Source organism: Pseudoliparis swirei, chromosome 1 (assembly GCF_029220125.1).
Source record: "Pseudoliparis swirei isolate HS2019 ecotype Mariana Trench chromosome 1, NWPU_hadal_v1, whole genome shotgun sequence".
Lineage (NCBI taxonomy): Eukaryota > Metazoa > Chordata > Actinopteri > Perciformes > Liparidae > Pseudoliparis > Pseudoliparis swirei.
This window is the reverse complement of record NC_079388.1, coordinates 22,483,561-22,507,816: the sequence shown is the minus strand read 5'-3', so window position 1 is coordinate 22,507,816 and position 24,256 is coordinate 22,483,561. Positions and strand designations below refer to the sequence as shown.

The window sequence follows — 24,256 nt, the reverse complement described above, 5'->3', positions numbered from 1 at the left end:
TAAGGAGGAGGGGGAGGGCTCAGGGATCCAAGCGCCATAAGGAGAGAGAGAGGAGGGCTCAGTGTTCCTGCTCCATGGAGAGGGAGGGAAAAGGGCTCAGTGTATCCCGCCATAAGGAGGAGGAGGGGGCTCAGTGTTCCTAAGCCCATAAGGAGAGAGGAGAGAGGGCTCAGTGTATCCTGCCCATAAGGAGAGGGAGGAGGGGTCAGTGTATCCAAAGCCATAAAGGGGGAGGAGAGGGCTCAGTGTATCCTAAACGCCAAAGGAGGGGAAAAGGGGAGGGGGAGGGGTCAGTGTATCCAACGCCATAAGGAGAGAGGGGAGAGGGCTCAGTGTATCCTCGTCCATAAGGGAGAGGGGGGAGAGGGCTCAGTGTTTCCCAAACCCATAAGGGGGGAGGAGGGAGGGGGAGGGCTCAGTGTTCCTCGTCCATAAAGGAGGGGGGAGGGCTCAGTGTTCCTAAGCGTCCATAAGGAGGAGGAGAGAGGGCTCAGTGTATCCTGGGGCCATAAGGAGAGAGGGGGAGGAGGGGTCAGTGTTTCCCAAAGTCCATAAGGAGAGGGAGGAGAGGGCCAGTGTATCCTGCGCCATAAGGAGAGAGAGGAGGGGGGGCTCAGTGTTCCTAAAGTCCATAAGGGGGGAGAGGAGGGGGGCTCAGTGTATCCTCGTCCATGGGGAGAGGAGGGGGAGAGGGGTCAGTGTATCCTCGCCATAAGGAGAGAGGAGAGAGGGCTCAGTGTATCCTGCGTCCATGGGAGAGAGGGGAGGGCCAGTGTATCCAACGCCATAAGGAGAGAGGAGGGGGGCTCAGTGTTCCTAAGCCCATAAGGAGAGAGGAGGAGGGCTCAGTGTATCCTAAGCCCATAGAGAGAGGAGGGGGAGGGCTCAGTGTATCCAAAGGAGGAGAGGGGAGAGGTGTATCCTGCGCCATAAAAAAGGGGGAGGAGGGCTCAGTGTATCCTACCCCTAAAGGAGAGAGGAGACTCAGTGTTCCTAACGCCATAAGGAGAGGGGGGGAGGAGGGCCAGTGTATCCTCGTCCATAAGGAGAGGGGAGGGGGCTCAGTGTATCCTCGCCATGGGGGGAGGGAGGGGGGGGCTCAGTGTTTCCCATAAGGAGAGAGGAGGAGGGCTCAGTGTATCCTAAACCCATAAGGGAGAGGGGGAGGAGGGCTCAGTGTATCCTAAGCGTCCATAAGGGAGAGGGGAGAGGGCTCAGTGTATCCTGCGTCCATAAAGGGGAGAGGGGAGGGAGGGGCCCGTGTTCCTCGCCATAAGGAGGAGGGAGAGGAGGGGTCAGTGTATCCTAAGCGCCATAAAGGGGAGAGGAGAGAGGGCTCAGTGTATCCTAAGCCCATAAGGGAGAGGAGGAGGAGGGGTCAGTGTTTCCCCCCATAAGGGAGAGGAGGGGCTCAGTGTTCCTAAAAGTCCATAAGGAGAGAGGGGGGGGCTCAGTGTATCCTGGGTCCATGGAGAGAGGAGAGGAGGGTCAGTGTATCCTCGCCATAAGGAGAGGAGAGGAGGGGCTCAGTGTATCCTAACGTCCATAAAAAGGGAGGAGGGGGGCTCAGTGTTCCCAAACGCCATAAGGGGGGAGGGAGGAGAGGGCTCAGTGTATCCTAACGTCCATAAGGGAGAGGGAGGGCTCAGTGTATCCTAAAGCCATAAGGAGAGGAGGGGAGGGCTCAGTGTATCCTGCGCCATAAGGGAGGGAGGAGGGCCAGTGTTCCCCGCCATAAGGAGGAGGGGAGGAGGGCTCAGTGTATCCTGCCATAAGGGGGAGGAGGGGGCTCAGTGTATCCTGGCCATAAGGAGGAGGAGGAGAGGGCTCAGTGTATCCTCGCCATGGGAGGGGAGGAGGGCTCAGTGTATCCTCGCCAGGAGGAGAGGAGGGCTCAGGGATCCTGCCATAAGGAGAGGAGGGAGGGCCCGTGTTCCTAAGTCCATGGAGGGGGGAGGAGGGCTCAGTGTATCCTAACGCCATAAGGAGAGAGGAGAGGGGGGCTCAGTGTATCCTAAGCGCCATAAGGAGAGAGGAGGAGAGGGGGGGCTCAGTGTATCCTGCCCAAAAGGGGAGGGAGGAGGAGGGCCAGTGTATCCCGTCCAAAAAAGAGAGGGGAAAAGGGCTCAGTGTTCCTAACGCCATAAGGGAGAGGGGAGAGGGAGTGTATCCTAAGCGCCATAAGGAGAGGGAGGGGTCAGTGTATCCTAAGGGCCATAAGGGAGAGGGAGGGGGAGGGCTCAGTGTTCCTGCCCATAAGGGAGAGGAGGGAGAGGGCTCAGTGTTCCTAAACGCCATAAGGGAGAGGAGGAGGGCTCAGTGTTCCTAAGGCCATAAAGGAGGGGGAGAGACTCAGTGTTCCTCGTCCATAAGGAGAGGGAGGGGGCTCAGGGATCCTAACGTCCATAAGGAGAGAGGAGAGGAGAGGGCCAGTGTATCCTAAACGCCATAAAAAAAGGAAAAAAAGGGGAGGGGGGGAGGGCTCAGTGTATCCTCGTCCATAAGGAGAGAGGAGGAGGGGCTCAGTGTTCCTCGCCATAAGGAGAGGGGAGAGAGGGCTCAGTGTATCCTAACTCCATAAGGGAGAGGAGGGGGAGAGGGCTCAGTGTATCCTAAACGCCATAAGGGGAGAGGAGGAGGGCTCAGTGTATCCTGGGGCCATAAGGAGAGAGGAGAGAGGGCTCAGTGTATCCTAAACGCCATAAGGAGAGGAGAGGGCCAGTGTTCCTAAGCCCATAAGGAGGAGGAGGAGGGCTCAGTGTATCCTAAAAGCCATAAGGAGAGGGAGGGAGGAGGGTCAGTGTATCCTAAAAATCCATAAGGGAGAGGGAGGAGAGGGCTCAGTGTATCCTGCCATAAGGAGGAGAGGAGGAGGGCTCAGTGTTCCTAAGCCATGGGGGAGAGAGGAGGGGCTCAGTGTATCCTGCCATGGGAGAGAGGAGGGAGGGCTCAGTGTATCCTAACGCCATAAGGAGAGGAGGGGGGGCTCAGTGTATCCTGCGTCCATAAGGAGGGGAGGAGGGGGGCTCAGTGTATCCTAAACGTCCATAAAAAGAGGAGGAGGGGGGCTCAGTGTATCCTAACCCATAAGGAGGGGAGGGGAGGGCTCAGTGTATCCTAACGTCCATAAGGAGAGGAGGAGGGGCCCGTGTATCCTAAAAGCCATAAGGAGAGGGGGAGGGAGGGCTCAGTGTATCCTAAAGTCCATAAAAAGGGGGAGGGCTCAGTGTATCCTGGGGATAAAAAGGGAGGGCCAGTGATCCAAACGTCCCTAAAGGGGAGGAAGGGGTCAGGACCCAACGTCCCAAAAGGGGAAAAGGGGGGAAAGGGCTAGTTATCCAAAGGGCCATAAGGAAGAAGAGAGGGCCAGTGATCCAAGCGTCCCTAAGGAAAAGGGGGAAGGAAATTATCCAAGGTCCATAAGGAAGGGGGGGTCAGGGTTCCAAGCGTCCCTAAAGGGGGAGGGGAAGGGGGATCCTAAGGGCCATGGGAAAAAGAGGAGGGCTCATTATTTCCAAAAGGGAAAGAGGGTATTATCCCAAGGATAAAAAAAGGATATGTACCAAGGGTTTGGAAGGGGGAATCGGTATCCTAAATTAAGGGAAAAGGAGGAAAGGGTAGTTATCCTCGTCCAAAGGGGGGGGGAAAAAAATCCAACGTCCCAAAAAAAGGAAAAGGGGGGCATGTTTTAACGTATAAAAGGGGGGATATTTCCAACGTCCATAAGGGAAAGGGGGGGAAAAAGGCCAACTCCAAAGGGGGAGAGGGGGGTGTTCCGGGGGATAAAGGGGGAGAAGGCTCATTACCCCCAAAGGAGAGGGGGAAGGGGGCGTGTACCTGCCCATAAAGAGAGGGGGGGCTCGTTACCAAAAGTCCCGGAAGGGGGGGCTCAGTGTTCCTTTTATAAAGGGGGGCCTATTTTTTATTTAAAAAAATCCCTTTCCCCCTTTTTCCTTTTTTGGGGGGGGGTTTTCCCCTGGAAAAACCATGTAAATTTTGTAAAGAAAAGGGGGCCCGGAAAGGCGTAAAGGAAAAAGGGGGTAACCCCCAAAAAAGGGAAAAAAGGGGGGGTTTAATTAAAATTAACGTTTTGAAAGGGGGCCATTTAAATGTCCTGAGGGAAAAAGGGGTTTTTTCTAAAAAAAGGGGTTAAAACCCCAAATTTTTTTTACTTATTTGGGTATCGGGGGAAATTTTTTCGGAAAAAGAGGGTTTAAAAAAATTGATATTTTTTTCAACCTTAGGCCAAAAACCGGGGGGTCCTTCCCCCGCATTTTTTCCCCGGTTTCCGGGGGGAACTTTGGTGGCTTTTAAAAGGCCCGGGTGGGTTTTACGTTAGGAATTTTTTTCCAAACATTCTTGGGGACAAGGGTAAAACCCGGGGGGGGTTTTAACCTGGGAAAAACCCCCAAATTGGCCGATAATACTCATTTATTCGGGAAGGTTTAAAAATTTAAAAGGCCATAAATTTTTTTTTAATTTCTTTAAAAAACGGATATTAAAAAATTAATTTTAAAGGGGGATTTAAAACTTTCGGGTAGAAAAAGGCAATTATAGGAAAATTAAATAAAATTAAAAAATTTAAGGGAAGCAGGGGGGGTAAAATTTTAGGGGCCCAAAAAAAAGGGAAGGGGTTTAACCCTTTTTTAACAGCTTGGGAAAAAAAGGGCCCGGGGCCCTTTCATTTTGCAAATACAAAGGGGGAAAAAAAGATAAGGGAAAAATTCGGTATCTTTGGGGGGAAGGGTTCGGGGCGGGATAGGGTTAAAAAACGGAAACACAGAGGCCCCCAAAAATCTGATACAGGGCGGACGGGGTCCCAAAGGGAAAACTAGCCTCGGGGTCCGGAAAACGTCAAAGGGCCAATGGCCATCGGGCCGGCCCGGGATGGGGTCAAGGGAAATTCCCTCGGGGAAATGGGTTCAAGAGGTTTTAAAAATTTTTTTTTCTTTTAAGTTTTTTTTAGGGTCTTTTTGAAAGGCAAGGGCCCAAACACAAAAAGGGGGGGAAAATGGTAAAAAAGGGAAAAACCCGGATTAATAGGAAAAGGGAAAATTTGGTTTTAAAAATTTAACTGTCAAAAAGGGAAACCGGCTAAAGAAAAGGGGGGTCAGGAACAAAAAAAAAGAGGGGAAAAGGGGTCAAAAAGGGGGGGGGGAAAAAAAAAAGAAAGGGGCCTTCAAAAAAGGGGGGCCGGTTCATGAGAGGAAGGTCAGGATTATCCTAGGGGAAAGGGTTTAGGACTAGGGCATAGAGGAAGGGGAGGACAGGGAAAAAGAGGGGCCAGGGTTTTTAGGGAAAAAGAGGGGGGTTTTAAAAACCCATGGGAAGGGGGTTTTAAACCCAAAAAAGGGGGAAAGGGGAGGTACCAAGTTAAAAGGGGGAAAAATCAGGTTTAAAAAAGGGAGAGGGGTCAGGGTCCAAGGAAAGGGGAAAAGGAAAGGGGAAAAAGGGTTTGGTAGGAAGGGGGGGGGAAAAGGGGTTTTAAGGAAGGGAGGGAAGGGGTCAGGCCAAGGGCCCTAAAAGAGGGGGGGGGGTTTTAGGGCCCCAGGGGGGAAAAAGGGCCAGTGTCCCCTAAAAAAGGGGAAAAAGGCCGGTTCCAAGGCAATTAAAAGGGGGGGAAAAGGGGGGTCAGGTTTAAAAGGGGGGAAAGGGTTTTGGGGGGAAAAAGAGAGGGGCCGGATTCCCCCCTGGGGAAAAAGGGGGAGGGTCAGGTTCCCGGGCCTAAAAAGGAAGGGTTCCAAAGGGTTAAAAGGGAAAATCAAAGGGAAAACGTATAAAAAAGGAAGGGGGGAAACTAGGTTTTTAAAAGGAAAAGGGGTCAGGCCCAAAGTCCCAAAGGAGGAAGGAATCAGGCCCCAAATAAGGGGGAGGAAAAGGTCAGGACCTAAATTTGGGAGAGAGGGGGGGCCCCAACCTGTCCCAAAGGGGGAAGGGGGTTTTTCCCCATAAAAGGGAAAAAGGGTCAGGACCCTCCAAAAGGGGGGGAAGGGAAAAGGGGAAACTCAGGAAAACCCAAAAAAAGGGGGTTCCCTTTGGGGGGGTAAAAAAGGGGGGGAAAAATTTCCGGAGGGGAAAAGGGGGTCAGGACCCGGGGCCCTAAGGGGAGGAAGGGTTGGCCCGGGGCCAAAAAAAGGAGGGGTGGTTTTAAAATCCAAAGGAGGGAAAAAATCATTTCCTAAATAAAAAAGGAAGGGAACCAAAAAAATTTTTCCTAAAGGTCCAAGGGAAAAGGGGGGAAAAACCCGGCCAAAAAGGGAAAAAACCAAATCCTAAGGGAAAGGAGGGGGAGGACCGGGAAAAGGAAAAAAGGAGAGGGCTCAGTGTTCCTAAACGTCCATAAAAGGAGAGGGGGACCTGTATAAAAAGGGAAGGGGAGGCCCCCAAAAAAAAGGGGGGTAGGAAAAGGAAAGGGAGGGAAAAAGGGGCCAGGATAAAGAAAAGGGGGAGAGGGGGCCGTGTTCCTTCCATAAGGGGAAAGGGGGGAGGGGCTCAGGTTTCCCGGGGGAAAAAGGGGGGGCCAGTGTACCTGCGTCCATAAGGAAGGGGGAGAGGGGGAAAACCCCCCAAGGGAAAGGAGAGGGGGCTCAGTGTACCCCAAGGGCCATGGGGGGAGGAGGGGCCGGGTTTGTCCATAAGGAAGGGGGGAGGGAGGCCAAAAAAGGGAAAGGAGGGGGAAAAGGTTCCCAAAGGCCTAAGGAGGGGGAGGGCTCAGTGAAACCCTAAGGGAAAGGAGAGGGGCTCAGTGTTTCCCATAAGGAGAGAGGGGGGATTCCCCCAAAAGGAGGGGAGGGGGGTTTAAAACCCAAAGGGAAAAGGGGAGGGGGTCCGGCCAAAGGGAAAAGGGGGAAAGGGAGGGAAAGGGGGAACCCCGGGGCCAAAAAGGGGGAAGGGGGAAGGTATTAAATCCAAAAAAAGGAAAAGGACTAGGTTCCCCCAAAGGGAGAGGGGAGGGGTTTTTCCTAAAAAAAGGAGGGGGAAAAGGCCTAAGGGGGGGGCTAGGTTTCCCAAAAAGGAGAGAGAGGGGCCGTGTATCCTCGTCCAAAGGGAAAAGGGGGGGGAGGGCTCAGTGTATCCTAAGCCATAAGGGGGGAGGGGAAAAGGGGGAACCAAAAAAGGGAAAGGGGGGGGAGGGTCTGTTTCCTGGGAAAGGGGGAGGGGGGCTCAGTGATCCTGCCAAAAAAGAGAGGGAAAGGGCTCAGTGTATCCTAAACGCCATAAGGAGAGGAGGGGGGAGGGCCAGGTTTCCCAAGGAAAGGAAAGGGGGAAAAGGGGCTAGGTTTCCCAAAGGGGGAAAAGGGGGAAAAAGGGAAAAAGGGAGGGAAAAGGGGCTATTGGAAAAAAGGAGGGAAAACCGGGCCTAAGGAAAGGAGAGGAAGGGGCTAGGAAAAGGGAAAGGAGAGGAAGGGGGGGGGCCTAAGAAAGGAGAGGGAGAGGGTCTTTTCCGCTAAAGAGGAGAGAGGGGAAACCATGTTCCTAAACGTCCATAAGGAGGAGGAGGGGGGGGGCCAGTGTATCCTCGCCAAAAGGGGAGAGGAGGGCTCAGTGTACCAAGAAAAGGGGAGAGGGAAAGGGGCCCCCCAAAAAAAAAGGGGGAAAAAAGGTCCATAAGGGAGAGAGGGAGGTATTTCCTAAGGGGAAAAGGAGGAGGGGGGGGATTCCCAAAGGGAAGGAGGGGGAGGTTCCGGTCCTAAGGAAGGAGGGGGGGGCTAGTTTCCTAAGGGAAAGGAGAGGAGAGGGGCTCAGTGTTCCTAAATTTAAGGGGAGGGGGGAGGGCTCAGTGTATCCAACGTCCAAAAAGGAGGGAGGAAAAGGGAAAAGGAAAGGTGGGGAAAAAAGGGGGGAAACCCCCCAAAGGAAGGGGAGGAAAGGGGGTTTTTAAAAAAGTCCATAAGGAGAGGGAGAGGGGAAATCTTTCCTGGGGAAAGGAGAAAGGGGAGGGGGGAGGAAAGGGCCTAAGGGAAAGGGAAAACCCGGTTTCCTAAGGAAAGGGAGGGGAGGGAGGGCCCAAAGTCCTAAGGGGGAGGAGAAGGGGCTCAGTGTATCCTCCCAAAGGGGGGAGGAGAGGGGGCCGGTTTCCCCCCTAAGGAGGAGGGGGGAAAGGGGAGGGTTACCTCCCCATAAGGGAGAGGGAGAGGAGCCAGTGTATCCCGGGGCCCTAAAAAGGGGGGGAAAAAGGAAAGGGGGAGGGGGCTAGGGCCTTTAAAAAAAAGAGGAAGGGAGGGGAAAGGAGGGGGGTCTTTAAACGCCATAAGGAAGGGGGAGGGGGGGGTCTTATCCAAGGAAGAGGAGAGAGAGGTTTTAAAGGGGGAAAAAAAGGAGAGGAGGAGGGCTCAGTGTTCCAAAATCCCCAAAAAAGGGGGAGGGGAGGGCTCAGTGTTCCTGGAAAGGAGAGGGGAAAGGGGTCAGTGTTCCAAAGCCAAAAGGGGGGAGGAGGGGGGGAAAACCCCCCAAGGGGAGGAGGGGGGAAAAAAAGAGGGGGCTCAGTGTATCCTAAACCCATAAGGGGAGGAGAGGGGGTTTTAAACCCCAAAAAAGGGGAGGGGTGTTCCGGCCCAAAAGGGGGAAAGGGGGGCTCAGTGCCAAGTCCATAAGGAGAGGGGAGGGGGAGGTTCCAAGGGGGGGGGCCAGGTTTCCCAAGAAAGGGGGAGGGAAAAGGGAGAGGGAGGGGCCCGGGGCCTAAGGGGGAAAAAAAGGGGGGGAGGTTCCAAGGGCCTAAAGGGGGGGGAAATAGGAAAGGGAAAGGGAGGGGGGAAAAGGGGGGGGCCCCGTGTTCCCCCAAAGGGGAGAGGAGGAGAGGGAGTTTTATCCTAAAAAGGAGAAGGGAGGAACTATAAAAAGGGGAGAGGAGAGGGGCTAGGTTTCCTAAGAAAGGAGGGAGGAGGGCTCAGGGATTTGCCATGGAGAGAGGAAGGGGGGGTTTTGGGGGAAAAAGGAGGGGAGGGGGAGGCCTGGGGCGTCCTAAGGAGAGGAGGAGAGGGGCTCAGTGTATCCTTCCCCAAAGGAGGAAGGGGAGGTTTTTCCAAGGAGAGAGGAGGAGAAAAGGTTTCCCAAGGAAAAGGGGAGGGGGAAAGGGGGTTTATCCTGGAAAAAAGGGGAGGGGGGAGGAGGGCTCAGTGTTCCTAAACGTCCATAAGGAGAGGGGGGAGGGGGATTAAACCCTAAAGGGGGGAGGGGCCAGGTTTTAAAAACCCCCAAAGGAGGAGGAGAGGGCTCAGTGTATCCTGCGTCCATAAGGGGAGAGAGGAGGGCCCGGGTTTAAACCCAAAAAGGGGGAGGAGGGGGAAAGGCCCAAAATAAAAAAGGGAGGGGGGGTTTCCAAACGCCAAAGGGGGAGAGGGGGGAAAAAGGGAAAAGGGGGGCTCAGTGTATCCTAAAAGGGAAAGGGGAGGAGGGGAAAGGGGGGGAGGTTTAAAAGGGCCTAAAAAGGGGGAGGAGGGCTCAGTGTTCCTCGCCATAAGGAGGGGGGAGGGATGTTCCGCGCCTAAGGGGAAAAGGGGGGGGCTCAGTGTATCCTAAGCCTAAAAAGGGGGGGAGGGAGGGTTTTGGTCCTAAAAGGGAGGGGAGGGGCCCTGACCTAAGCGATAAGGGGGGAGGGAGTGTTCCTGGTCCATAAGGAGGAAGGGGGGAGGGCTCAGTTTCCTAAACGTCCATAAGGAGAGAGGGAGGGCTCAGTGTTCCTAAACTCCATAAGGAGGGAAAAGGGGAGGGGGTTTTCTAAAAAGGGGGGGAAAGGGGGGCCGGTTTCCAAATTAAAGGGGGAGGGAGGGGTTATTAAGGGAAAGGAGGGGGAGGGGTTTTTCCTAAGGCCATAAGGGAGGGAGGGGCTAGGTTTCCGGGAAAGGAAGGGGGGGAGGGAGGGCTCAGTGTATTTCCCCCAAAGGGGGGAAAGGGGAGGAAGGGCTAGGAAAAATTTTCCTAAAAAGGGAAAAGGGGAGGGGCTGGTTCCTAAGGGAAAGGGAGGGGGGGCCAGTGTATCCTGCCATAAGGGGAGGAGGGGAAAGGGTCAGGGGCCAGGGCCAAAGGGGAAAAGGGAGGAAGGTTTCCAAAAAAGGGGAAAAAGGGGGGAGGAAAAGGGGGGAAAAAAGGGCCCGTGTTCCTCGTCCATAAGGGGAAAAGGGGGAGAGGCTCAGTGTTCCTTCCCCCCAAGGGAGAGGAGGGAGGGTTTTCCAAAAAAGGGAGGAGGGAGGGTCAGTTTCCAAGCCCATAAGGAGAGGGAGGAGGGGCTCAGTGTTCCTCGTCCAAAAAAGGGAGAGGAGGGTAGGTTCCAAAAAAGGAGAGGGAGAGAGGGCCAGTGTATCCAAAGTCCATGGAAGAGGGGAGGAAGGGGAGGGTGTTTCCCAACGCCATAAGGAGAGAGGAGGGGGGCCAGGTTTCCCAAGAAAGGGAGAGGAGGGAGGGCCGTTATTAAGGAAAGGGGGAAAAAAGGGGGTAGGTTTCCCAAGGAAGGAGAGAGGGGGCCAGGTTTTGGATAAAAAAACTCTTTTAAGAAAAAAAGGGAGGGCTCAGTGTTCCCCCATAAGGAAGGAGGGGCTCAGTGTATCCTAAAAGGGGAAAAGGGGAAAGGGGAGGGTCGGTTTCCCAAGGAAAAAGAGGGGGAGGGTTTTCCAAACGTCCATAAGGGGGAAAAAGGGAAAAAAAGGGGGGAAAGGGGTAAAGGAAGAAGGAGAGGGGAAGGATAGGTTTCCTAAGGGGAAAAAGAGAGGGCCAGTTATCCAAGCGCCAAAGGAGGAGAGGAGAGGGGTTGGGATCCAAAGCCCCTAAGGGGAAAAAGAGGGAGGAAAGGGAAAGGACCCAAAAAGGGGAAAGGGAAAAGGGGGAGGGTTTTAACGTCCATAAGGAGAGAGGGAGGGGCTCAGTTTCCTCGCCATAAGGAGAGGGGAGGGTCAGGACCCAAAGGAAAAAGGGGGAGAGGGGGGCTCAGTGTACCTCGCCATAAGGGGAGGGAAAAGGGGGAAAAAAAGGAGAGAGGGGGCTCAGTTTTCCCCCCCCAAAAAAAAGGGGAGAGGGGGGAAAAAAAAGGAAAGGGGCCATTTTGGGAAAAGGGGAGGGGAAAAGGGGTTTATTAAAAAAGGGAGGGGGGGAAGGTTTTTGGGGGCCTGGGAAGGAGGAGGAAGGGGCTCAGTGTATTCCCCCTAAAGGGGGGGAAAAGGAGGGGAAAAAAGGGGGGGCTAGGTTTCCCAAGGGAAAAGGGGGGAGGGCTCAGGTTTTCCTTCCCCTAAAAGGGGGGGGGGGGGGAAAAAAGGGGAGGGGGGGTCCCTAAACGCCATAAGGAGAGAGAGGGAAAAAGGGCTCAGTGTATCCAAGGAAAGGCTTCCGGCTGTCCTACATCACTGGTGAGGACTGGAGTGTCGGCCGCTCGGGTTCACGGGCCTCTTGTTCTCGGGGGGCTTAACACACGTCCCTGTCTGGACTTTGATCAGCAGAACCTCCTGGATGTCCACAGTTCTGAAGCAGAAGATATTGGAAATATGTAAAGAGTCCCGATCAGTTTGATGGTGTCATTAAGTAAGGCTGTTTAAAGTCCTAATGAATAATCTCCTGTTGTAGGTAAAGCAGAGGTCTCCAGCTGTGACGTGGACCAGTTCCACTGCTCCAACGGGAAGTGCGTCCCAGATCGGTGGCGCTGTAACTCCATGGACGAGTGTGGAGACAACTCTGACGAGGATCTGTGCGCCGAGTCTCCCTTCTCCTTCCAGCCCTGCAGTCTGAACCAGTTCCCCTGCCTGTCCCGCTACACCCGGATCTACACCTGTCTGCCCCACAGCCTGAGGTGTGACGGCAGCATCGACTGCCAGGTAACAAACGTCCGACGCCGGCCACCACGTGTGACCGCAGCATGATGAGGCATCGCGAGTCCTCTTTGAGAGAAGCTCCTCTGGTGTGAGATGACTTGAGCCATGCTCATCCTCCCCTGCTTTCCCTTTCCGGGTCGTTTCACGGTTTGAACGTCTTGCCGGTCTCCCATAACTCCTCCCACAACAAGATTTTTGCCGGCGAACTCGGCAGCTGCAGTTCTTCAGGCCAACCGGGACCTGTCTGCTCCCCAGACCTCTGGCCCGCCTCCTCCAGCGTGTTCTCAGGCCACCGATGACCTCGGAGCCGCCTCTGGACACGGCTCAGTCCGATTCCAGTCTGATGCATGGGAAGTTCCTCAGGGGTCGTCAGAGGGTCCTCAGCCAGAGGTTCCCAGGTCACCTTCAGTTCGGGGGCCTCCCCCACCATCTGATCCAGATCAATATCGGGTGCTGTCAACCACCAAAACCTTTTTTACAAAAGAACCAATGGTGCATTTGAATATGAACATGTCTCTTCGAATGGACTCCTTGTCTGCCCATGGATCCCGTTATTGGTCAGAAGCGATCCTGCTCCTTCATCGTGACGGTTGGTATTCATTTCTACGCACCATGCATGTCCTCAGGTTTGGGACCTGTTGGCTGCTGGTTGCTGTTCTCCTCAATCTCCTTCATAATCTGTTCATCCTTTTTTATTTTGGATCTGACGACTGCCCCTGTTCTCTTCTCGTGTAACACTGAAGCCAAAAGGACAGACGGGGATCAATCGGCTGGTTTCCTGAACTGGCCGCTGCTAAATAATCCAATAATCCAAATGGTGGTACCATGCAGCGTGAGGGACACCTGCATCTAGAGAGTTTGTGTCCCAGACAGACAGCTGGAGGCCGGCATTGAGTCTCCCAAAGGAACCCCTGATCACAACTTCTCTAGGCCAACACGTAGACTGGATCACTGCTGCTCAGTTGTTCCAGCACCAGTGTGCCCCCCCCCCCCCAATCTGGGTTCGACAATTGGCCAGAATGTCCGTTGAAAGCATGCCAGAAGCTCTGGATGACGTTTTGATGTGTTCTCCGATGTCTTTGTCTTGACCCAGGACCTCGGGGATGAAATCGACTGTGACGTTCCCACTTGTGGAGAGTGGTTGAGGAACTTCTACGGCTCCTTCAGCTCTCCAAACTACCCCGACTTTTACCCTCCAGGAAGTAACTGCACGTGGCTGATCAACACGGGAGACCACAGGAAGGTAACCTTTGACCTGTGTCCTCCTTCCAGCTTCTCCTTGATCTCCCAGAGTAACGCCGGCGTCCTTCCTCCTCGGCAGGTGGTCCTGAGGTTTACTGACTTCAAACTGGACGGGACGGGTTACGGCGACTACGTCAAGGTGTACGACGGCCTGGAGGAGAACCCTCGCCGCCTCCTCAGGGTGCTGACCGCCTTCGACTCCAGAGCGCCGGTCGCTGTGGTTTCATCCTCCGGTCAGCTGCGAGTTCACTTCTACGCCGACAAGGTCAACGCGGCCAGAGGCTTCAACGTCACCTACCAGGTGAGCCGGTCTCACCTGCTCATGGTTATTTGTGTGTTCGGTGAAATAGGGTTTTTTCTGATACCGGTGCTAAACCGGTACTTTTAAAACGATACCGGTTCCTAAACGGTGATGAACCGATACTTCAAAATTAGAAGCACAAAACGTCGATGGACGAAGACGACGTTAAAACCCCTACGGCCAGATTCCCTGGGCAAGCCACTCTCATGGAGCACTGACAGAAAACAGGTCTCAGACTGTAGCTCGTAGCTCGGAGGCTAGCTCAGAGCGAGCTTAAACATGGTTATAATGCTTAATTTATTATTTGTCGGCCTACTTTTATAAACGCAAGACTTCCAGTCAACGTTCCGGTGCCAATCTGAGCCCAGGCTGCTCTTCTCACCATCGACTGGACCAGGGAGCTCCCGGCCGGGCCCTGGTCGGGGCTCACCATGCCTCCACTTTGAAATGGATGGCACATGTTGCCGGATGCTTCATTGAACGTGACGTGTCACGTTCAATGATTGTGTTGCATTTGCTGCATGGCGCATTGTGAAACCTTTTCTGGAGAAGTGCAGCCACACGAGTGTCCGTTGACCTGCAGCTGGACGGATGGCCAGTGACCCGTGGTGTCGGTGTGTCAACGGGTTGGTTCTGTGTCTCGTCCCTCTCCTCTTCCTGTGGACGGGTTCTGTTTGACGGTTGGACTTGTGCCTGGTTCTGTTCAACGTGTTGCTGTCCCTCGGCTCTGCAGGTGGACGGGTTCTGCCTTCCGTGGGAGGTCCCTTGTGGCGGTAACTGGGGCTGTTACACGGAGCAGCAGCGCTGTGACGGGTACTGGCATTGCCCCAACGGCCGGGATGAGCTCAACTGTTCCACGTGTCAGGAGGAGGAGTTTCCCTGTTCCAGAAACGGCGCCTGTTACCCCCGATCGGACCGCTGCAACTATCAGAACCGCTGCCCCAACGGTTCTGACGAGAAGAACTGCTTCTTCTGCCAGCCCGGAAACTTCCACTGCAAGGTACCAACAGCCAGATGATCAATATTCAACGAGGAAAGTAAAGAACTTGGAGACCAATTCCCAAAATATTGAACTCCCACTAGAACCTGAGGGTATTCTCTTCATACGCCACAACTCCCGACCCGTCAACCCATTCCACAGAGGAGCTCTACTTCCTCTTGATATGACATGTGTCCTCCTGGAACAAGGGAGTCTCTATAGAGACAGCTGCCTGTGTCTTCAAATACATCATATGTAATAGATGTATATACATATACATACATATTATATATATACATACATATACACATATATATACATACACATATATTATATATATACATATATATTATATATATATACATATATATATGTATATACATATATTATATATGTATATATGTTTGAAGAGGCAGAAAAAGAACTACAACTCATAATTGCTGAGTAAGCGTTGCAGCAACCAGTAAATATGCTCAACAAATGCGTTAAATCCGGAACAAGTTTCTGTGTTCCTGTCGGAACAGAAGGAGGTCTTTGACCTCTGACCTTGTTGCAGAACAACCGCTGCGTGTTTGAGTCGTGGGTGTGCGACGCTCAGGACGACTGCGGCGACGGCAGCGACGAGGAGAGCTGTCCCGTCATCGTTCCCACGCGGGTCATCACCGCCGCCGTCATCGGCAGCCTCATCTGTGGCCTCCTATTGGTCATCGCCCTCGGCTGCACCTGCAAGCTCTACTCGCTGCGCATGTTTGAACGCAGGTGAGAGCCTCGTCCCCGATCGGCCACCGCTCTGTGAGCGCCGTGTTCCAGCGTGTGATTGGTCATTGCAGGTCATTTGAGACCCAGCTGTCCAGAGTGGAAGCAGAGTTGCTTCGGAGGGAAGCCCCGCCCTCCTATGGTCAGCTGATCGCCCAGGGTCTGATCCCGCCGGTGGAGGACTTCCCAGTGTGCTCTGGGAGCCAGGTACAGACGCCTGGATGGGAATGCCTGCTGCCCAGCGTCGGCTGCGCGGCACGAGAGGTCATCTTGTGCTCTTCTTCCTCCCCAGGCCTCCGTCCTGGAGAACCTCCGCCTGGCTGTGCGCTCTCAGCTCGGCTTCACCTCCCTGAGACTGCCTTCCTCTGGCCATCGCAGCAGCCTGTGGCACCGCCTCTTCCCCTTCTCGCGGTCACGGCGGTCCGGTTCTTTGGCGCTGGTCTCTGCTGACCTGGAGGACGGCACCGTGAGCTCAGACCTGCCGTCTCCGGACTCGGACGATCCGGACGCAGAGGGCGAGCGAGGCTTGGGCGCGGCGGGCGGGCCGGTCGCGCCCCTTCCCCAAAAGACACCTCCCTCCGCCGCGGTGGAAGCCGTCGTGTTTGTGACGACTTCCGTGACCCCGACGCCCACCTGTAGGCAAGGTCTTGATCGGCTCAGAGAGAACCCGGCCGCATCAAGCCCCGCCCCCGTGGTAACTCCCAGTCCAGATCCTGAAAGTCACAGCTATGCCTCAGAGTTCCGAGCTCCGCCCACCTCTGCCCTGCAGCGACTGGCCCAGAACTTGCACCGCCTCGCCAGGAACTTGACCAGAACCAGCCTGAACTGGCAGGACCAGAACTGGACCAATCACAGTCCACTTCACCACCTGGAGACGGGTATCGGTGGGTCGGAGGCCGGAGAGCAGCGAGACAACGGAGAAGAAGAAGAAGAAGACGTGGAGCTCCTGATCCCAGCCTCCGATTTCGACTCCTCCTCCCCGCCGGTCCCCGACATCCGGCAGACGCTGCTAGAACGGTACCCTGCTTCTACCACAGGCCACGCCCCCCGCCACAATCGCGGAAACGGGGGAGGGCGGGACGGCCCCTGTGAACACTGTGGGATGGTCCACACGGCTCGGATCCCCGACGCCTGCCTGGAGGCCACGAGCAAAACGGAGAGCAGCGACGACGAGCTGCTGCTGCTGTGCTAACGAGCTAGCTGACTGCTACGATACACATAGCAAGCTAACGAGCTAGCTGACTGCTACGACACACACAGCAAGCTAACGAGCTAGCTGACTGCTACGACACACACATCAAGCTAACGAGCTAGCTGACTGCTACGACACACACAGCAAGCTAATGAGCTAGCTGACTGCTACGACACACACAGCAAGCTAACGAGCTAGCTGACTGCTACGACACACATAGCAAGCTAACGAGCTAACTGACTGCTACGACACACACAGCAAGCTAACGAGCTAGCTGACTGCTACGACACACACAGCAAGCTAATGAGCTAGCTGACTGCTACGACACACACAGCAAGCTAACGAGCTAGCTGACTGCTACGACACACACAGCAAGCTAACGAGCTAACTGACTGGTACGACACACACAGCAAGCTAACGAGCTAACTGACTGGTACGACACACACAGCAAGCTAACGAGCTAACTGACTGGTACGACACACACAGCAAGCTAACGAGCTAGCTGACTGCTACGACACACACAGCAAGCTAACGAGCTAGCTGACTGCTACGACACACACAGCAAGCTAACGAGCTAGCTGACTGCTATGACACACACAGCAAGCTAACGAGCTAACTGACTGCTACGATACACACAGCAAGCTAACGAGCTAACTGACTGCTACGACACACACAGCAAGCTAACGAGCTAACTGACTGGTACCACACACAGCAAGCTAACGAGCTAACTGACTGGTACTACACATACAGTTAGCTAACATGCTAACTAACTGGTACTACACATACAGCAAGCTAACAAGCTAACTTACTGGTATTACACATACAGTTAGCTCACGAGCTAACTGACTGGTATTACACATACAGTTTGCTAACGAGCTAACTGACTGGTACTACACATACAGCAAGCTAACGAGCTAACTGACTGGTACTACACATACAGTTAGCTAACGAGCTAACTGACTGGTATGACACATGCAGTTAGCTAACAAAAGCTGCTCTGTTAACTGACAGACTGGTACTACACATTCTACCTTGATACAACACCTACAGTTAGCTAGTTAATTAACATACAGCAGAAAGAAATTGCTTAGAATATTGGAAGATTTGTGCTCCGTACATTCCACCCAAATGTAAAATGCCACACCGTGAGCTAGACAGTACGAGGCCTCGTGGGCTCTTCATGAAGGTTATGATGTCTCCATGGACAGTACGAGGCCTCGTGGGCTCTTCATGAAGGTTATGATGTCTCCATGGACAGTACGAGGCCTCGTGGGCTCTTCATGAAGGTTATGATGTCTCCATGGACAGTACGAGGCCTCGTGGGCTCTTCATGAAGGTTATGATGTCTCCATGGACAGCACGAGGCCTCGTGGGCTCTTCATGAAGGTTATGATGTCTCCATGGACAGTACGAGGCCTCGTGGGCTCTTCATGGAGGTTATGATGTCTCCATGGACAGCACGAGGCCTCGTGGGCTCTTCATGAAGGTTATGATGTCTCCATGGACAGTACGAGGCCTCGTGGGCTCTTCATGAAGGTTATGATGTCTCCATGGACAGTACGAGGCCTCGTGGGCTCTTCATGAAGGTTATGATGTCTCCATGGACAGTACGAGGCCTTGTGGGCTCTTCATAAAGGTTATGATGTCTCCATGGACAGTACGAGGCCCGTGGGCTCTTCATGAAGGTTATGATGTCTCCATGGACAGCACGAGGCCTCGTGGGCTCTTCATGAAGGTTATGATGTCTCCATGGACAGCACGAGGCCTCGTGGGCTCTTCATGGAGGTTATGATGTCTCCATGGACAGTGCGAGGCCTCGTGGGCTCTTCATGAAGGTTATGATGTCTCCATGGACGATGCGAGGCCTCGTGGGCTCTTCATGAAGGTTATGATGTCTCCATGGACAGTGCGAGGCCTCGTGGGCTCTTCATGAAGGTTATGATGTCTCCATGGACAGTCACGAGGCCTTGTGGGCTCTTCATGAAGGTTATGATGTCTCCATGGACAGTACGAGGCCTCGTGGGCTCTTCATGAAGGTTATGATGTCTCCATGGACAGTACGAGGCCTCGTGGGCTCTTCATGGAGGTTATGATGTCTCCATGGACAGTACGAGGCCTCGTGGGCTCTTCATGGAGGTTATGATGTCTCCATGGACAGTACGAGGCCTCGTGGGCTCTTCATGGAGGTTATGATGTCTCCATGGACAGTACGAGGCCTGTGGGCTCTTCATGGAGGTTATGATGTCTCCATGGACAGTACGAGGCCTCGTGGGCTCTTCATGAAGGTTATGATGTCTCCATGGACAGTACGAGGCCTCGTGGGCTCCTCATGAAGGTTATGATGTCTCCATGGACGATGCGAGGCCTCGTGGGCTCTTCATGAAGGTTATGATGTCTCCATGGACAGTCTGAGGCCTCGTGGGCTCCTCATGAAGGTTATGATGTCTCCATGGACGATACGAGGCCTCGTGGGCTCTTCATGAAGGTTATGATGTCTCCATGGACAGTACGAGGCCTCGTGGGCTCTTCATGAAGGTTATGATGTCTCCATGGACAGTACGAGGCCTCGTGGGCTCTTCATGAAGGTTATGATGTCTCCATGGACAGTACGAGGCCTCGTGGGCTCTTCATAAAGGTTATGATGTCTCTCCATGGACAGTACGAGGCCTCGTGGGCTCTTCATGAAGGTTATGATGTCTCCATGGACAGTACGAGGCCTCGTGGGCTCTTCATGAAGGTTATGATGTCTCCATGGACAGTACGAGGCCTCGTGGGCTCTTCATGAAGGTTATGATGTCTCCATGGACAGTACGAGGCCTCGTGGGCTCCTCATGAAGGTTATGATGTCTCCATGGACAGTACGAGGCCTCGTGGGCTCTTCATGAAGGTTATGATGTCTCCATGGACAGCACGAGGCCTCGTGGGCTCTTCATGAAGGTTATGATGTCTCCATGGACAGTACGAGGCCTCGTGGGCTCTTCATGAAGGTTATGATGTCTCCATGGACAGTACGAGGCCTCGTGGGCTCTTCATGAAGGTTATGATGTCTCCATGGACAGTACGAGGCCTCGTGGGCTCTTCATGAAGGTTATGATGTCTCCATGGACAGTACGAGGCCTCGTGGGCTCTTCATGAAGGTTATGATGTCTCCATGGACAGTACGAGGCCTCGTGGGCTCTTCATGAAGGTTATGATGTCTCCATGGACAGTACGAGGCCTCGTGGGCTCTTCATGAAGGTTATGATGTCTCCATGGACAGTTCGAGGCCTCGTGGGCTCTTCATGAAGGTTATGATGTCTCCATGGACAGTACGAGGCCTCGTGGGCTCTTCATGGAGGTTATGATGTCTCCATGGACAGTACGAGGCCTCGTGGGCTCTTCATGAAGGTTATGATGTCTCCATGGACAGTACGAGGCCTCGTGGGCTCTTCATGAAGGTTATGATGTCTCCATGGACAGTACGAGGCCTCGTGGGCTCTTCATGAAGGTTATGATGTCTCCATGGACAGTACGAGGCCTTGTGGGCTCTTCATAAAGGTTATGATGTCTCCATGGACAGTACGAGGCCTCGTGGGCTCTTCATGGAGGTTATGATGTCTCCATGGACAGTACGAGGCCTCGTGGGCTCTTCATGGAGGTTATGATGTCTCCATGGACAGTACGAGGCCTCGTGGGCTCTTCATGAAGGTTATGATGTCTCCATGGACAGTACGAGGCCTCGTGGGCTCTTCATGAAGGTTATGATGTCTCCATGGACGATACGAGGCCTCGTGGGCTCTTCATGAAGGTTATGATGTCTCCATGGACAGTACGAGGCCTCGTGGGCTCTTCATGAAGGTTATGATGTCTCCATGGACAGTACGAGGCCTCGTGGGCTCTTCATGAAGGTTATGATGTCTCCATGGACAGTACGAGGCCTCGTGGGCTCTTCATAAAGGTTATGATGTCTCCATGGACAGTACGAGGCCTCGTGGGCTCTTCATAAAGGTTATGATGTCTCCATGGACAGTACGAGGCCTCGTGGGCTCTTCATGAAGGTTATGATGTCTCCATGGACAGTACGAGGCCTCGTGGGCTCTTCATGAAGGTTATGATGTCTCCATGGACAGTACGAGGCCTCGTGGGCTCTTCATGAAGGTTATGATGTCTCTCCATGGACAGTACGAGGCCTCGTGGGCTCTTCATGAAGGTTATGATGTCTCCATGGACAGTACGAGGCCTCGTGGGCTCTTCATGAAGGTTATGATGTCTCCATGGACAGTACGAGGCCTCGTGGGCTCTTCATGAAGGTTATGATGTCTCCATGGACAGTACGAGGCCTCGTGGGCTCTTCATGAAGGTTATGATGTCTCCATGGACAGTCTACACGAGGCCCTCGTGGGCTCTTCATGAAGGTTATGATGTCTCCATGGACAGTACGAGGCCTCGTGGGCTCTTCATGAAGGTTATGATGTCTCCATGGACAGTACGAGGCCTCGTGGGCTCTTCATGAAGGTTATGATGTCTCCATGGACAGTACGAGGCCACGTGGGCTCTTCATGAAGGTTATGATGTCTCCATGGACAGTACGAGGCCTCGTGGGCTCTTCATGAAGGTTATGATGTCTCCATGGACAGTCTGAGGCCTCGTGGGCTCTTCATGAAGGTTATGATGTCTCCATGGACAGTCTGAGGGCCTCGTGGGCTCTTCATGAAGGTTATGATGTCTCCATGGACAGTACAGGAGGCCTTGTGGGCTCTTCATGAAGGTTATGATGTCTCCATGGACAGTACGAGGGCCTCGTGGGCTCTTCATGAAGGTTATGATGTCTCCATGGACAGTACGAGGCCTCGTGGGCTCTTCATGAAGGTTATGATGTCTCCATGGACAGTACGAGGCCTCGTGGGCTCTTCATGAAGGTTATGATGTCTCCATGGACAGTACGAGGCCTCGTGGGCTCTTCATGAAGGTTATGATGTCTCCATGGACAGTACGAGGCCTTGTGGGCTCTTCATGAAGGTTATGATGTCTCCATGGACAGTACGAGGCCTCGTGGGCTCTTCATGAAGGTTATGATGTCTCCATGGACAGTACGAGGCCCTCGTGGGCTCTTCATGAAGGTTATGATGTCTCCATGGACAGTACGAGGCCTCGTGGGCTCTTCATGAAGGTTATGATGTCTCCATGGACAGTACGAGGCCTCGTGGGCTCTTCATGAAGGTTATGATGTCTCCATGGACAGTACGAGGCCTCGTGGGCTCTTCATGAAGGTTATGATGTCTCCATGGACAGTACGAGGCCTCGTGGGCTCTTCATGAAGGTTATGATGTCTCCATGGACAGTACGAGGCCTCGTGGGCTCTTCATGAAGGTTATGATGTCTCCATGGACAGTACGAGGCCTCGTGGGCTCTTCATGAAGGTTATGATGTCTCCATGGACAGTACGAGGCCTCGTGGGCTCTTCATGAAGGTTATGATGTCTCCATGGACGATACGAGGGCCTTGTGGGCTCTTCATGAAGGTTATGATGTCTCCATGGACAGCACGAGGCCTCGTGGGCTCTTCATGAAAGTTATGATGTCTCCATGGACAGTACGAGGCCTCGTGGGCTCTTCATGAAGGTTATGATGTCTCCATGGACAGTACGAGGCCTCGTGGGCTCTTCATGAAGGTTATGATGTCTCCATGGACAGTCACGAGGCCTCGTGGGCTCTTCATGAAGGTTATGATGTCTCCATGGACAGTACGAGGCCTCGTGGGCTCTTCATGAAGGTTATGATGTCTCCATGGACAGTACGAGGCCTCGTGGGCTCTTCATGAAGGTTATGATGTCTCCATGGACAGTACGAGGCCTCGTGGGCTCCTCATGAAGGTTATGATGTCTCCATGGACAGTACGAGGCCTCGTGGGCTCTTCATGAAGGTTATGATGTCTCCATGGACAGTACGAGGCCTTGTGGGCTCTTCATAAAGGTTATGATGTCTCCATGGACAGTACGAGGCCTCGTGGGCTCTTCATGAAGGTTATGATGTCTCCATGGACAGTACGAGGCCTCGTGGGCTCTTCATGGAGGTTATGATGTCTCCATGGACAGTACGAGGCCTCGTGGGCTCTTCATGAAGGTTATGATGTCTCCATGGACAGTACGAGGCCTCGTGGGCTCTTCATGAAGGTTATGATGTCTCCATGGACAGTACGAGGCCTCGTGGGCTCTTCATGAAGGTTATGATGTCTCCATGGACAGTACGAGGCCTCGTGGGCTCTTCATGAAGGTTATGATGTCTCCATGGACGATGCGAGGCCTCGTGGGCTCTTCATGAAGGTTATGATGTCTCCATGGACAGTACGAGGCCTCGTGGGCTCCTCATGAAGGTTATGATGTCTCCATGGACAGTACGAGGCCTCGTGGGCTCTTCATGAAGGTTATGATGTCTCCATGGACAGTACGAGGCCTTGTGGGCTCTTCATAAAGGTTATGATGTCTCCATGGACAGTACGAGGCCTCGTGGGCTCTTCATGAAGGTTATGATGTCTCCATGGACAGTACGAGGCCTCGTGGGCTCTTCATGAAGGTTATGATGTCTCCATGGACAGTACGAGGCCTCGTGGGCTCTTCATGAAGGTTATGATGTCTCCATGGACAGTACGAGGCCTCGTGGGCTCTTCATGAAGGTTATGATGTCTCCATGGACAGCACGAGGCCTCGTGGGCTCTTCATGTAGGTTATGATGTCTCCATGGACAGTACGAGGCCTCGTGGGCTCTTCATGAAGGTTATGATGTCTCCATGGACAGTACGAGGCCTCGTGGGCTCTTCATGAAGGTTGTGCTGTCCAGATTTGACTTTAGCTTGTAACATGCAAATGCTTGAAACAACTCCAGCTCGCTAACTTTGATTGGACTACAACTTCACCAGTTAGCATGTTAGTTTGATTCAATGTTAGCTCAGTGATGTCAGAGATGAACAGACCAATCGGAGGCCGAGAGGAGAGCCGTCACTCTCCCCTGAAGCTCCTTCGCTCCATCCGTGAACTCTTTCTGCTCATTAACTGCAGAACAAACTGATGAGAACATTAAGATGCAAGTACTCTGATTCTGGGACCTATTGGGAGTCCTGGGACCCCATCCCCCCACCCCAAGGGAATGATGAGGGTCATGTGACCAATGTAGCTAGCAAACGTTATCTGGCTCGTTGAACTGTAAAGCCAACATGGGTCTCTTCCACCGGGTACCCTATAGTCTACAAAGAGATCGGTCTGTACAGATAACCTTCTGGATTAGTCTGGACAGACAACCTGGACCACAACCATCTGGATTAGTCTGGACAGACAACCTGGACCACAACCTTCTGGATTAGTCTGGACAGACCACAATCTGGATCAATCTGTAAAGACAACCTTCTGGAAATGGAATGTTCTGGTTCATATTGTGGAGAACCAGAACGGTTCCATCTCAGGGTTGGAGTTGACGAACAGTTGAGAACTGAACAGCAGCAGACCTTCAGAACCACTCGCGAGGGTTCAGAACCAGAAGGTCTCATGTCTCCAGAATGTATAAAAGGACATCAAAGTTGTTATTAATATTTTAATTCTGATTTTGTGACATTAAGCTCCTCCTCTTGTTCTATTTCCTCCTCAGACTGAAGCCATTTAAACTGTTTGTATGATCTCTGGAACCGTTTCTCTTGTACTCAGATCCCAGCTGACTGTGTGAGTGTGTATATTTATTATGATTATTGATATGATGATGGTTATCATTGTTGTTGTGTTTAAGGAATACTTCACATCAAGGTTCCTCGAGTTTTTGATCGCTTCCTGCATTCCAGATGCAGAACTGGACAGAGACGTCGGTTTATGAACATAAACAAGATGATAGTAAAGTAATGAGGTCACGTGGCCCGGCTTCATGGCGGACCTCAACATGAAGATGATGGTCCTGAGGTCACGTGGCCCGGCTTCATGGCGGACCTCAACATGAAGATGATGGTCCTGAGGTCACGTGGCCCGGCTTCAT

At 53.2% G+C, this 24,256-nt stretch overlaps 1 protein-coding gene across 1 annotated transcript in view; it reads left to right on the top strand.

Moving 5' to 3' along the window:
• lrp12 (low density lipoprotein receptor-related protein 12) overlaps positions 1-20,259 on the top strand; it is a 34,709-nt gene extending 14,450 nt beyond the window's left edge. The window contains exons 2-10 of the mRNA XM_056421865.1: positions 11,308-11,336; positions 11,551-11,798; positions 12,889-13,038; positions 13,117-13,338; positions 14,072-14,338; positions 14,874-15,076; positions 15,148-15,280; positions 15,366-17,451; positions 18,901-20,259. Of these exons, the coding sequence (XP_056277840.1) occupies positions 11,308-11,336; positions 11,551-11,798; positions 12,889-13,038; positions 13,117-13,338; positions 14,072-14,338; positions 14,874-15,076; positions 15,148-15,280; positions 15,366-16,265 (2,152 nt within the window). The 3' untranslated portion in view covers positions 16,266-17,451; positions 18,901-20,259. The remainder of the gene's footprint in view (positions 1-11,307; positions 11,337-11,550; positions 11,799-12,888; positions 13,039-13,116; positions 13,339-14,071; positions 14,339-14,873; positions 15,077-15,147; positions 15,281-15,365; positions 17,452-18,900) is intronic.
• The last annotated feature ends 3,997 nt before the right edge of the window (positions 20,260-24,256 follow it).